Source organism: Pogoniulus pusillus, chromosome 4, assembly GCF_015220805.1.
Source record: "Pogoniulus pusillus isolate bPogPus1 chromosome 4, bPogPus1.pri, whole genome shotgun sequence".
In the NCBI taxonomy this organism is placed as follows: Eukaryota; Metazoa; Chordata; class Aves; order Piciformes; family Lybiidae; genus Pogoniulus; species Pogoniulus pusillus.
The window spans coordinates 45,820,563-45,833,272 of record NC_087267.1 but is presented as its reverse complement, the minus strand read 5'-3'; the positions used below and the strand labels follow the sequence as shown (position 1 = coordinate 45,833,272).

Genomic DNA, 12,710 nt, shown 5'->3' with positions numbered 1-12,710 from the left:
ATGCTCTTATTAGTCCATATCTGCAGAAAAAGTCACATAACACTGTGCTGGATCATAGTATCAGTTAAGGTTGGAAGGGACCACAAGGAGCAGCCAGTTCCAAGCCCCCTGCCATGCCCAGGGACACCCTACCCTAGAGCAGGCTGCACACAGCCTCAGCCAGCCTGGCCTCAAACACCTCCAGCCATGGGGCCTCAACCACCTCCCTGGGCAACCCATGCCAGCCTCTCACCACTCTCCTGCTCAACAACTTCCTCCTCACCTCCAGCCTCACTCTCCCCACCTGCAGCTTTGCTCCATTGCCCCCAGGCCTGGCACTCCCTGACAGCCTCTAAAATCCCTCCCCAGCTTTTTTGTAGGCCCCCTTCAGATGCTGGAAGGCCACAAGAAGGTCACCTGGGAGCCTCCCCTCTCCAGACTGAACAGGCCCAACTCCTTCAGTCTGTTCTCAGAGCAGAGCTGCTTCAGCCTCTGATCATCCTCATGGCCCTTCTCTGGACACACTCCAGCACATCCACATCCTCCTTCATTGCTTCATGTATGATCTGATTTCACTTCAAATAAGAAAGCAGGGCAAAAACTGACCTACTCAAAATTATCTAAATCCCCATGTTAGGTATCCAGATCACAGGATGCCAGATACTGGAGAGATGAAGGATCTATCTCCTTCCTTCATGCACCCAAGACTAATCAGTGTTGGGTGCTGCAGTTTGACAGCTGCAGACAAATCATTTCCACGACCATCATCCTCTAAGCTAAATGTGAGATGGGCAATAATGAGACAAAGCAGACAGGAGTCCAACAGCATCAGTTCTAGGCACTTAAGACCATTTTAAAAGCAGCAGAAAGATTGCCAAGGACATTATTCTAAAGACCATCAGGAAACTGCTACATTTTTGTAAAGAGAATCTGAAAAATAACAGTACTTGAGGTTTGAAGTAACCTGGTGAACTTCCCTGGCACAACAGCAATTGCACCTATTGCTCTGACATTGAAACCAGTGTTTTGGGCATGTTACCTCCAACAACTCTCATCCAAGATGAAAGGGTCAGAGAGCACTGGAACAGGCTCCCCAGAGAGGTTGTGGCGTCTCTACTCCTGCTGACCATGCTATTCCTGATCCAAAGCAGGATGCTGGTAGTCATCTTAACCACCACCTGAGTATGCTGCTGGCTCATGTTCAGGTAGTGGTCAACCAGTGTCCCCAGGTCCTTTTTTTGCAGGGCAACTTTCCAGCTTCTCCTCCCTTTAGAGTTGGATGGGGTTGGTGTTAGCCAGGTACAGAACCAGGCTCTTGGCCCTGCTGAAGCCCACAGTATTGACCTCATCCAAGACCCTTTGCAGAGCCTGCCTACTCTCAAGCAGATGAACACTCTGCTCCCATTTGTTGTCACCTGCAAATTTACTCAAGCACCCTCATTTCAGACTATTCCTCCTGCTCTGTCTCTGGGAGAAGTGACCAATCCTCACCTCACCCCAACCTCCTTTCAGGGAGCTGTAGAGAGCAACGCAGTCTCCCTTCAGCCTCCTCTTCTCCAGACAAGGCACATAGGAGGCTTCATTTTCTCTTGTTCCAGTTTACTTAGGATGTTCCAGCAATGTTTAGGCTGCTAAATCCCACCATTTGTAGAAAACACCCAGGCACTATACAGAAGATCTCAAAAAAGGAAAGTAGTACTTGTCAGTGTCTTCTCGGTAGACAGACCACCAGACAACTTGCTAAAGACATGATGCATGTCTCAGAGTAGAGATGTGATTTCTCCCTCTCTTATGTAAAAGCAAGAAAGTAGATATGGACCACTCAACTAAACCCTGAGATATATCAACTATAAATATCAGTGCTAGAAAAGGAGATCTCTCCCCTGGAGGCAAATAGCACCAGGCAAAGCTGGTAACAGGGTACTGAGCTCACGTGGAAACGTTTTCAGTACTTCTGAGACAAAATAAGCTGGCAGGATGATCATCTTGTCACTAGGAAGATGACATCTCTGAAGAAGCTGAATGATCCTTGGTATTAGCAGGAAGAGATGCCTCTTGTCATCATGGTACCAAAAAGGTAAATAAACTGTTAAAGGTTCTGTGCTGTAGATAACAGCAAGGAAGAACCATCACAGCAACCATGAGTGACTGCTACAGCATGTCTGCCAGCTGTCAGTCCCAAATACTAATACAACAGGACAGAGCTCTCGTGTCAAGAGACAGGGAACTCCTGGAAAGAGTCCAAAGAAGGCCACAAAGATTCTGAGGGGACTGGAGCATCTCTGTGAGGAGGAAAGGCTGTCAGACTCGAGGATGTTTAGCCTGCAGAGGTGTAGGCAGAGGGGAGATTCTCAGTGCTCAGCAAGAGCTAAAGGGTGCAGGGCAAGAGGACGGGGCCAGACTCTTTTCAGTGGTGCCCAGTGATAGGACAAGGGGGAACACACACAATCTGAAACACAGGAGGTTCCCTCTGAACAGGAGGAAAACCTTCTCTGCCATGAGGGTACTGGAGCCCTGGAGCCAGCTGCCCACAGAGGCTGCGGAGCCTCCTTCCCTGGACAGATTCCAAATCCACCTGGGCATCACAATCCTGGGCAACTGCTCTGCGAGACTCTGCTTTAGCAGGAGGATTGGACTTAGATGACCTCCCAGTGCCACTTCCAAATCCTTTCCCTCTGTGAATACATGGCACAAAAAGCCCTTATCTGGGCTAAGGAGATTTGGCCTAGACTGAAAAGCTCAACACAAAGGCTATGCTGAGCCTGAAATCTTTTGCCCTCTTCCCTAGCATGTGCCTTTCACACTGAGAAGGAACACCACAGCACATACACTGATTTGTAACCCAAAACCTCAGAATTCCTTTACTGCATTGTCCTGAAGCAACTTCACAGAATCACAGAATCAGTCAGGGTTGGAAGGGACCACAAGGATCATCTAGTTCCAACCTCCCTGCCACGGCCAGGGACACCCTACCCTAGAGCAGCCTGGCCAGAGCCCCATCCAGCCTGGCCTCCAGGGACAAGGCCTCAACCACCTCCTTGGGCAACCCATTCCAGGCTCTCACCACTCTCGTGTCAGTATGTTCCTAATTGCTGCTGCAACACAGCTCACAGGTCTCTCCAGCCAACTACTTGGTCCTACACTAATTATGCTGTTCAGGAGGATATTTCACCCACTCCTACACTGAAGAGCTAAATTAGCTCCATGCACAAAATGCCAAGTGAAAATTTAAACAACTTGCAGATCTCTGCTGTTGGTAAGGCAACCAGAGGCCAAGCTGGCCCCAGTACAAGTAAATAGTTTCAAACTGTGTTTTCCTAAACAAGGCTGCTTGAACATTTTGACAAATTCATTTTGTTGATTTGCTTGTTTGTTTTCTAGCACTCTGGTGCTCAACTCTAAATGGTTGATCTGTCTTCCTCTTCCATATTATTCTTCCAATCTCAGAGGTCAAAAGTATCTCATGTGCATGCTCAGTATCTAAACACTGGTCAAGACAGTCCCCTCTCCATCTAAACCCACACCACAGCCTGTGGTGCAGTTAGCAGAGAGCATTCAAGACTCCAAGACTACAAAAACAAGCTGCTGAAAACAACTCCCATTTCCCACAAGGGACAATTTCCAGCCCACCACAAGCACACATTGTTACTTTTGTACAGGAGTATAAAGAGATAATCTTGCTGTAATGTATTTCACATGCAGAGCTGCACAATGTACATGTGAAAAGCTTGTCCACGTGAACTGCAGAGCCATGCAATGTCGTTCCAGTGCGATGAATAAACTTCATTCATCGTGATCTGAAGGCATTGCATCGTTTCCTTCATGCACCCTACCATGAACCCAGCTCCTCCACGTTTTCATCCTCCCCCAGCAGCAGGAACATTTCAATGAATACTTCTAAAACTGAGTTTTCTGCTCCTGCTGTCACAAATGAAAGATCTCCTCTCCGGAAATTATCCTTACTCAGAAAAATAAAATAAGACAGAAATAATTTAATCTGGGATGAAAGCTTTTCTCACACCAAAGAGGTGAAAAAAAGAAAGGCTAAAATTTAATCCACTCCAATGAAACTGATGCACAGAAAGCCCACAAGATTTTGAACAAAGAAACGGAAGATCATCTTCTTCCTACGTCAGTCAACGCTCGTCGCTTACTCTAAACCAGCAAGAGATTATGGATCTCAAAGTGCTGCTTTTATGCATTGTAAAAGCTCTTTTGGAAGCTTTTGTGACTCCCCCTGACACCTGTGCTGTCAGGCCAACAGCAAAGAAACTCCTACAAGTGGGTTGTTGTCTTTTTCTTGGAACACATTCCAGAGAGGCTTGGGCAAACGTTGTTCTCTGACACAAAACAACCTTCCCTCTTTCTGTATGCACACCTCCATGAGCTCTGCACCACTTAAAGGAGGCTTATAAGATGGAGACAGGACAAGGGCTGATGGTTTGAAACTAATGGAGATGGACTTAAGAGTAAATGGAAGAGTAAAATGAAAATGGAAGAGTAAAATCAAAGACTGGATGAGGCACTCGGTGCCATGGTCTAGTTGACTGGCTAGGGCTGGGTGCTAGGTTGGACTGGATGAGCTTGGAGTTCTCTTCCAACCTGGTTGATTCTATGATTCTGTGTTTTATACTGAGAGTGGTGAAACACTGGCCTAGAGAGGTGGTAGATGCTCCATTCCTGGTAACATTAGAGGCTGGGTTGTGTGAGGCTCTGAGCAGTCTGCTCTGGTTGAGTAAGTCCCTGCTGAGTGCAAAGGGGTTGGACTAGATGACCTTTAAAGGTCTCTTCCAACTCTGATTCTTCACACAAGTTTCACCATCACTGTTGTTCTGGAATAGCCAGTACAACTCACTTCCACCCATAGGGAACCCTTCACAAACCCTCTGATAAGGAGGAATTACCAGCCTTGTTACTCTGTTTCACTGGCATTCAGATCCTGGAGGAACCTCACTCTCAAGGCTTTGTCCTCCTGGAGCAGAAGTTGCAGAACTCAAAGCTCTTAAAACTTTCTTAGAGCTCATGATGACACTAAAGTGGTTGGGGGTACACCATGCCAAGGCTGCTCCTCATGTAAGGAGGTGATGGTCAGACAGCTTCAGCTCCATGACTTTCCAAATCAAACTTCTGCAAGAACCATACCGAAGGGAGGTGAAAATTCACATTGTGAGGAAAACTGACCAAGACCTTTTAACAAAAACACTAACTTTTCCAGAAAGACAAATACATGGGTAAGGAGACAATGGAGGAGATCAAAACTCTGTGCCTTACATTTACCATGCCCAAGCAGCATCTCAAGTCACACCATGCAGAGAGACAGCTGCATTTGTGTAAGCAAAGTAACCGTGTGCATCTGCTGTCTCTCAAAGACTTCAGACCAACAGCTAAGTAAACCTGTGTTCTACAGTGAAAAACTGTTAAGAGAAGGCAGAGAGCCTTTTTCATGAACAGGTCAGAGGTAGAATGACCACCATAAATCCTGCCACCTCATGTAAATAAAGACAGGCTCACTTCTTTAACCTGCTTAATCAAGTATTGGCTGAAGTCTACATCTGTGTACTATAAAGGCAATTCCATGATAAACAGAAGCATAGAACCCAGCATGGTTGGAAGGGAGCACAAAGACTATCTACTTCCAACCTCCCTGCCATGGGCAGGGACACCCTACCCTAGAGCAGGCTGCACACAGCCTCAGCCAGCCTGGCCTCAAACACCTCCAGCCATGGGGCTTCAACCACCTCCCTGGGCAACCCATTCCAGCCTCTCACCACTCTCCTGCTCAACAACTTCCTCCTCACCTCCACTCTGAACCTACCCATTTCCAGCTTTGCTCCATTCCCCCCAGTCCTGGCACTCCCTGGCAACCTCAAAAGTCCCTCCACAGCTTTTTTGGAGGCCCCCTGCAGATCCTGGACATCCACAAGAAGGTCGCCTGGGAGCCTCCTCTGCTGCAGCCTGCACAGCCCCAACTCTTTCAGGCTGTGCTCACAGCAGAGCTGCTGCAGCCTCTGAGCATCCTCCTGGCCCTGCTCTGGACACTCTCCAGCATCTCCACAGCCCTCTTGGCCCAGGGGCTCCAGAGCTGGATGCAGGACTCCAGCTGGGGTCTCAGCAGAGCAGAATAGAGGAGGGGAATCACCTCCCTGGCACTGCTGGCCACACTTCTGCTGCTGCAGCCCAGGCTCTGCTTGGCTTTCTGGGCTGCAAGTGCACACTGCTGGCTCCTGTTGAGCTTCTCATCCAGCAGCACCCCCAAGTGCCTCTCCTCAGGGCTGCTCTTCAGCCACTCACTGCCCAGCCTGGATTTGTGCTTGATATTGCCTCGACCCAGCTGCAGGACCTTTCACTTGGTCTTGTTGAACCTCCGGAGGTTGGCTTGTGCCCACCTCTGCAGCTTGTCCAGGTCCCTCTGGATGGCATCCCTGCCCTGCAGCCTGTCTGCTGCACCACACAGCCTGGTGTGGTCTGCAAACTTGCTGAGGGTGCACTCAGTGCCTCTGTCCATGCCACCCACAAAGATAGATACAAAAAAAAATCTTAGTGAGCATGTGCAAAGTGCACAGCAAGAATGAGGAAAAAGATATGTGATAGGAGATTGCTCTGCTACTTGTGAGACTCTCAGATAGCAAGGTGATAGGCTGGGTACTAGAATAAAGCCTAAGCTAAGTGCAGCTTTAATACTCCCCAGTTAAGAATAAAAATCAAATAACAGTTCCCTGGAAATATGCTGGCAGCAAGTGTCTGAGCTGACTGTAACCAAGCCTTAATGACAGGAAAAGACAAGTGATGAGAGCTGTGGCACTTCTTGAGACAGGCATGACATGGTAACACTGAACAGAAATGCCACTGTTTGAAAGCTTCTGATGAATCACTTGGTAGGCAGAAGGAATCAACCTTTCCATACACAGTACAGATTAATCCAAAAAAACATTTTTGTTGCTGACATTGAAGCTCTGTGGAGTTTAACATCTGTTAGAATTGTGACCACTTCCCAAATCAAGCCAGATTCCAGCACAGCTGTCTCCTGAGTGCAATAGGTATGGTTATGAAAACATGTTCAAGCTGATGATGTGCCCATCTGAAGGATTCTTACCTGCAGGACATCTTGGATCTTCACCCACACGTCAACCATGTCATAGAGCTTGATATCACCATCATACTGGCTGCAAGGAGAGGCCACTGTTTGCTGGAGGTGTCCAAGCACAACAGCGTGCGCAGCAGCCACGGCGTTGAACTTGTCAAAGAGAAGCTCCAGGAGTTCCAGCAGTAACCTGTGAACCATCAAGATGACATCCACTCAGTTTCCAGAAGACACCACAGGCATACAATCACTGCAGCACATCAGAGCCAGAATGTCTGAACATTAGATGTGGCCCAAGCTGGGCAAATACTCAAAAGTCAATTATCTTGGGCCCTATAAATAATGATGGTAAGAGAGAGCTCTCTTGGATCATGGCAGACTATGTCCATCATCTCCCCACTGAGACATCTCTGAAGAACAAACTCTGCAGGGCTCTCCTACCCTCCAACAGATCCACAGCTGCTCCTAGCTTGGTATCATCTGCAAACTTACTGATGCTGGACTCAACCCCCCACTTCAGATCATCAATAAAGATATTGAACAGGACTGGGCCCTGTACTGATCCTTAGGGAACACCACTAGTGCCAGCTGCCAACTGCATGTGGCACCATTCACCACCACTCTCTGGGCCCAGCCCTCCAGCACAGAGTGAATCTGTCCAAGCCAGGAGCTGCCAGCTGTGCCAGGAGCTTGTTGTGGCAGACAGTGTCAAAAGCTTGCTGCAGTCCAGGTAGACTCCATCCACAGCCTGCCCCACTCACCAGGCAGGGAACCTGATCACAAAAGAAGATCAGGTTGGTCAGGCAGGACCTGTCCTTCCTCAACCCATGCTGGCCGGGCCTGATCCCTTGGCCACCCTGTAGGTGTTTTGTGATGGCACTCAAGATGATCTGTTCCATGCCTTTGCCTGGCACTGAGGTCAGGCTGACAGGTCTGGCATTTCCCAGGTACTGAATGAAGCACACAGCTGAATTTCCCTCACTGAATTCATTTTTATGAAAAGAAAAAGCATGGAAATGCAACTCAGAAAATGAGGCAGCAATCAAAACCTCAACACAAGAATTAAAAACATATCAATCACTGGCTCCTATTACAGCAGAATGGGGCTTGCAGAGCATGGTGCTCATTGCAATTTATCTCAAACTGGCTCTGACAGATCAGAGACACCTTTGGTATTCAGTTCAAATGCATTTAAAGAGACAGAGCAGAGATACTGTGAAAAAGGATCTTCACAGAGTCACAGGATGGCAGGAGTTGGATGGGATCTCTGAAGATTATCCAGTCCAAGCACTCCACTATGGCAGGGTCACCCAGAGTAAATCACACAGGAATAAGCCCATGTGGGTTTTTAATGCCTCCAGAGGAGACTACCTAACCTCTCTGGGCAATCTGTTCCACAGCTCTGCAACCTTCCAAGTGGAGAATTTTTTCTTTATGTTCAGGTGGAATCTCCTGCATCCCAGTTTGAGTCCATTGCTCCTTGTGCTGTCACTGGGCACCACTGAGAAGACAACAACTCCATTTTCCTGACACTTGTCCTTTAGGTACTGGTAAAGGGTTGGACTTGATGATCTGTGAGGTCTCTTCCAATTCTAATAATACTGTGATACTGTGAAGTATTAACAAGAGCACTCTGACTCCTCCAAGCAGTTAAGCTGAAGGAATACACCAAGGACAACCTGTCTAGACTGAAGTGAAATTTGCTACAAACAGTCCAAAAAGAAGCTGCTCTCCCTGGAGGAATTGCACAAATGTTGGAACAGGCTCCCCAAGGAGATGGTTGAGTCCCCAACCCTGAAGGCATTTGTGAGATGCAGAGATGTGGTGCTGAGGGACATGATTTAGCACCAGACTTGGTAGAATTAGAGAACAATTGAACTTGATGATCTTAAAGGTCTTTTTCAACTGAAACAACTCTACAATTTTATAAGCCATCTAAGTCAGCCCCTACACTGGCTGCAGCAGCTCTGCTGTGAGCACAGACTGAAAGAGTTGAGGCTGTGCAGGCTGGAGCAGAGGAGGCTCCCAGGTGACCTTCTTGTGGCCTTCCAGGATCTGAAGGGGGCCTACAAAAAAGCTGGGGAGGGACTTCTGAAGCTGTCAGGGAGTGCCAGGACTGGGGGGAATGGAGCAAAGGTGGAGGTGGGGAGAGTGAGAGTGAAGGTGAGGAGGAAGCTGTTGAGCATGAGAGTGGTGAGAGGCTGGAATGGGTTGCCCAGGGAGGTGGTTGAGGCCCCATGGCTGGAGGTGTTTGAGGCCAGGCTGGCTGAGGCTGTGTGCAGCCTGCTCTAGGGTAGGGTGTCCCTGCCCATGGCAGGGGGATTGGAACTAGATGATCCTTGTGGTCTCTTCCAACCCTGACTGCTTCTATGATTCTATGAAGAAGTTCTTTCCAGTGAGGGTGGTGAGACACTGGCACAGGTTGCCTGGGGAGGTTGTGGATGTTCCCTCCCTGAAGGCATTCAAGGCTAAGTTGGATGAGGCCTTGAGCAACCTGTTCTAGTGGGAGGTGTCCCTGCCTATGGCAGGGGGTTAGAACTGGATGATTTTTGTATGTCACTTCCAACCTAAACCATTCAATGATTCATCCTACACCATGTTGGTGCCACTCAATGGCTTTAATAGGAAGTCCTGAATTGAGAAGTAAATAGACCCACAGTTTGAAGAACTGCAGGTGAGCAGCTACATTCAGGGGATTTGGACAATATGACCTTTAAAAATCCCTTCCAACCCCAAGTGTTGAATGATTGTATGATTACTCAACACAGCCAGAAAACACCATTTAAAATGGGATGAGTTGAGGCTCAAGCCAAAGACAATGAGCTAGTGACAAGCTGGAACTGGCAGTAGATGAGTTAATTCAAACTAGGAAAATAAGACCAGAAGACACAGGAGACTCCAAACAGGACAATGGTTCCATCAAAATTTAGGGCACGGGCCAAGAAGCACTTTCCTTTGCTTGGGGTTGTTGTGGCCAAAGTGCAGAACCCTGGTCGCTTGAGGAAGACCCCTTACTTCGTTACTGAAGACCACCAGAGGGGCCATGTGGAAAAGAGATACCTCCCATTCTTTGAACACCTCCCATTCTTGGAAGTGGCAAGGAAAATCCAACCTTTCCTTGGAATTAGTAATGAGTATGTAATAGAACAGGATATAAACTGAGAAGATTCAAAGCCAAGGCTGTGCGTTAGGGCAGAGCAGAGCCTCCCTGCACACCCAGGCCTGTGCACTGCTTGATTCCTGTATCTCTATTAAAAGCCTGACTTTGCAGGAACGTTGAGTTTATGCCTTTTATTTATGACATCTGGCTGCTTAAAGCTTCTGCAGGGCAGTGATACATCTTCACAGGAGTAAGAGCAGGCCCTAGCTTGCTTACAGCAACTCAGTGCCAGAAAGCAAGCAGGTGAAGTGCCTTAGGAGAGCTATTCCTTACCTCCTCCTGATGCCATGGGCAGCGCTAATGGCACACACTTCTCCCGCAGAGGAGGTGCGAGAATGGGCAGAAGAGGAAGAAATGCAATAGGCATTTCACACCCCCTGTTATCTCCAATCAAAGTGCTAATGGTCTGGTCAAAAAAGAACCCTAAGCCGCATTGAGGCTGTGGTGGAAGGTCCAAATCATGCCTAGAACACAATAGGGATGGTTTAGAGGTCGTTATGCCTCTACTGCTAGAAACATCCTCTGCTGCAAACACTGGGACGGGCTGAGCAGGGAGGTGGGTGAAGGCTCACCCCTGGAGATATTCGAGGTGAGGCTTGTCAGGGCTCTGGCCAGCCTGACAGAAGAGGATGTCCCTGCTGACTGCAGAGGGGCTTGGACTAGATGACCTTTAGGGATCACTTCCAACCCAGACCATTTTATGACCATTCTATGATTCCAGCTGCCCAAATACCCACCTTGCCCCCCCTTCCTGCTTCTTCTTCCCGGCTGGGAGAGACGGGAAAGCAGACAAGAGCTCTGGTGCCTCTCAGCCCCTCACGGACCCCACGTGTGGCCTTGTCTGGCAGCTGGCTTTGGTTTGTGACAAACACAGGCCGCGATCCCAGGCCTGTGCATCGGCCTCTGTCGGAGCAGCAGGACTGGTTCCAGGGCTGGTTTTACCTGTTGCTGTTGGTCAGAGGCGCTGGCTGAAAGGCTCAAACCCCTGCAAACGGCTTGGCTGATGCTGCTGCTGCTGATGTGGTTTGCTCGCTACCCGTTTGCCTTCCCGCCTCTGTGCCACCGCTTTGCATCGCGCCGAAGCAGGGACCTGCCCGCGACCGGCAGCCCGACCCTGCCGGCCACCGGCGGCCCGACCCTGCCCGCCACCGGCAGCCCGACCCTGCCTGCGACTGCCCGACCCTGCCTGCGACCGGCGGCCCGACCCTGCCCGCCACCGGCGGCCCGACCCTGCCTGCTCGGGCCTGAACGCAGCCAACGACCCAGCAACCACCCAGCAGCGAGTGCCCACACCGGGGCTTGCCCTGCTGCCCTGCCGGCCCCAGGGCTGCCTCACAGCATCATATATAGAATCATAGAATCAAGCAGGTTGGAAGAGACCTCCAAACTCATCCAGTCCAACCTAGCACCCAGCCCTGGGCAATCAACCAGACCATGGCACTAAGTGCCTCAGCCAGGCTTGGCTTCAACACCTCCAGCCACAGAGACTCCACCACCTCCCTGGGCAGCCCATTCCAATGCCAATCACTCTCTCTGCCAACAACTTCCTCCTAACATCCAGCCTAGACCTCCCCTAGCACAACTCCAGACTGTGTCCCCTTGTTCTGTTGCTGGTTGCCTGGCAGCAGAGCCCAACCCCACCTGGCTACAGCCTCCCTGCAGGCAGCTGCAGGCAGCAATGAGCTCTGCCCTGAGCCTCCTCTGCTGCAGGCTGCACACCCCCAGCTCCCTCAGCCTCTCCTCATAAGGCAGTTCACCAGGCTCCTCACCATCTTCATCATCCTTCTCTGGACATGTTCCAATACCTCAATATCTCTCTGGAATTGAGGGGCCAAGAAGAAGGGAGCAGTCTCTTTTCAGTGGTGTCCTGTGATAGGACAAGGAGCAACAGACACAAAAAGGAACACAGAAGTTCCACCACAATGTGAGAAACTTCACTAGAAAGGTGACAGAACCCTAGAGCAGACTGCCCAGAAAGGTTGTGGAATCTCCTTCTCTGGAGACTTTCAAACTCTGCCTGGATGCCTTCTTGTATGGCATGCCCTAGGCAATCCCTTTGTAGAGCCTCTCTCAAGCAGATAAACATTCCTGACACATAGTAAGTTTCCACAACCACATAAAAGGAGATTGTAGTGAAGTGGGGATTGGTCTCTTCTCATCCTGTCACTTTATATGAGGGAGAAGAAATGGCCTGAAATTGTGCCAGGGGAGGTTTGGATTCCATATTAGGAAAGATTTCTTTTTGGAAAGAGTGGTCAGACATTGGAACAGGCTGCCCAAGGAGGTGGTGAAGTCACCATCTCTGGAGATGCTCAAGATGTATATGGGCATTGCACTTTGGGACATGGTTTAATGGACCAAAGTGCCATTAGGTTGAACTCAATCTTGGAGGTCTCTTCCAACCAAAACAATTCTATGATTCTTGTGCCAGGGGAGGTCTAGGCTGGATGTCAGGAGGAAGTTGTTGGCAGAGAGAGTGATTGACATTGG

At 49.3% G+C, this 12,710-nt stretch overlaps 1 protein-coding gene across 7 annotated transcripts in view; it reads right to left on the bottom strand.

Annotated features, from left to right (window-relative positions):
* The window catches only part of EXOC4 (exocyst complex component 4), a 500,658-nt gene that overhangs the window by 405,267 nt on the left and 82,681 nt on the right, over positions 1 to 12,710 (bottom strand). For all 7 annotated transcript variants that reach the window (XM_064142739.1, XM_064142740.1, XM_064142743.1 and 4 more), the window contains exon 7: positions 7,073 to 7,250. In XM_064142739.1, coding sequence (XP_063998809.1) covers positions 7,073 to 7,250 — 178 coding nt within the window. The remainder of the gene's footprint in view (positions 1 to 7,072; positions 7,251 to 12,710) is intronic.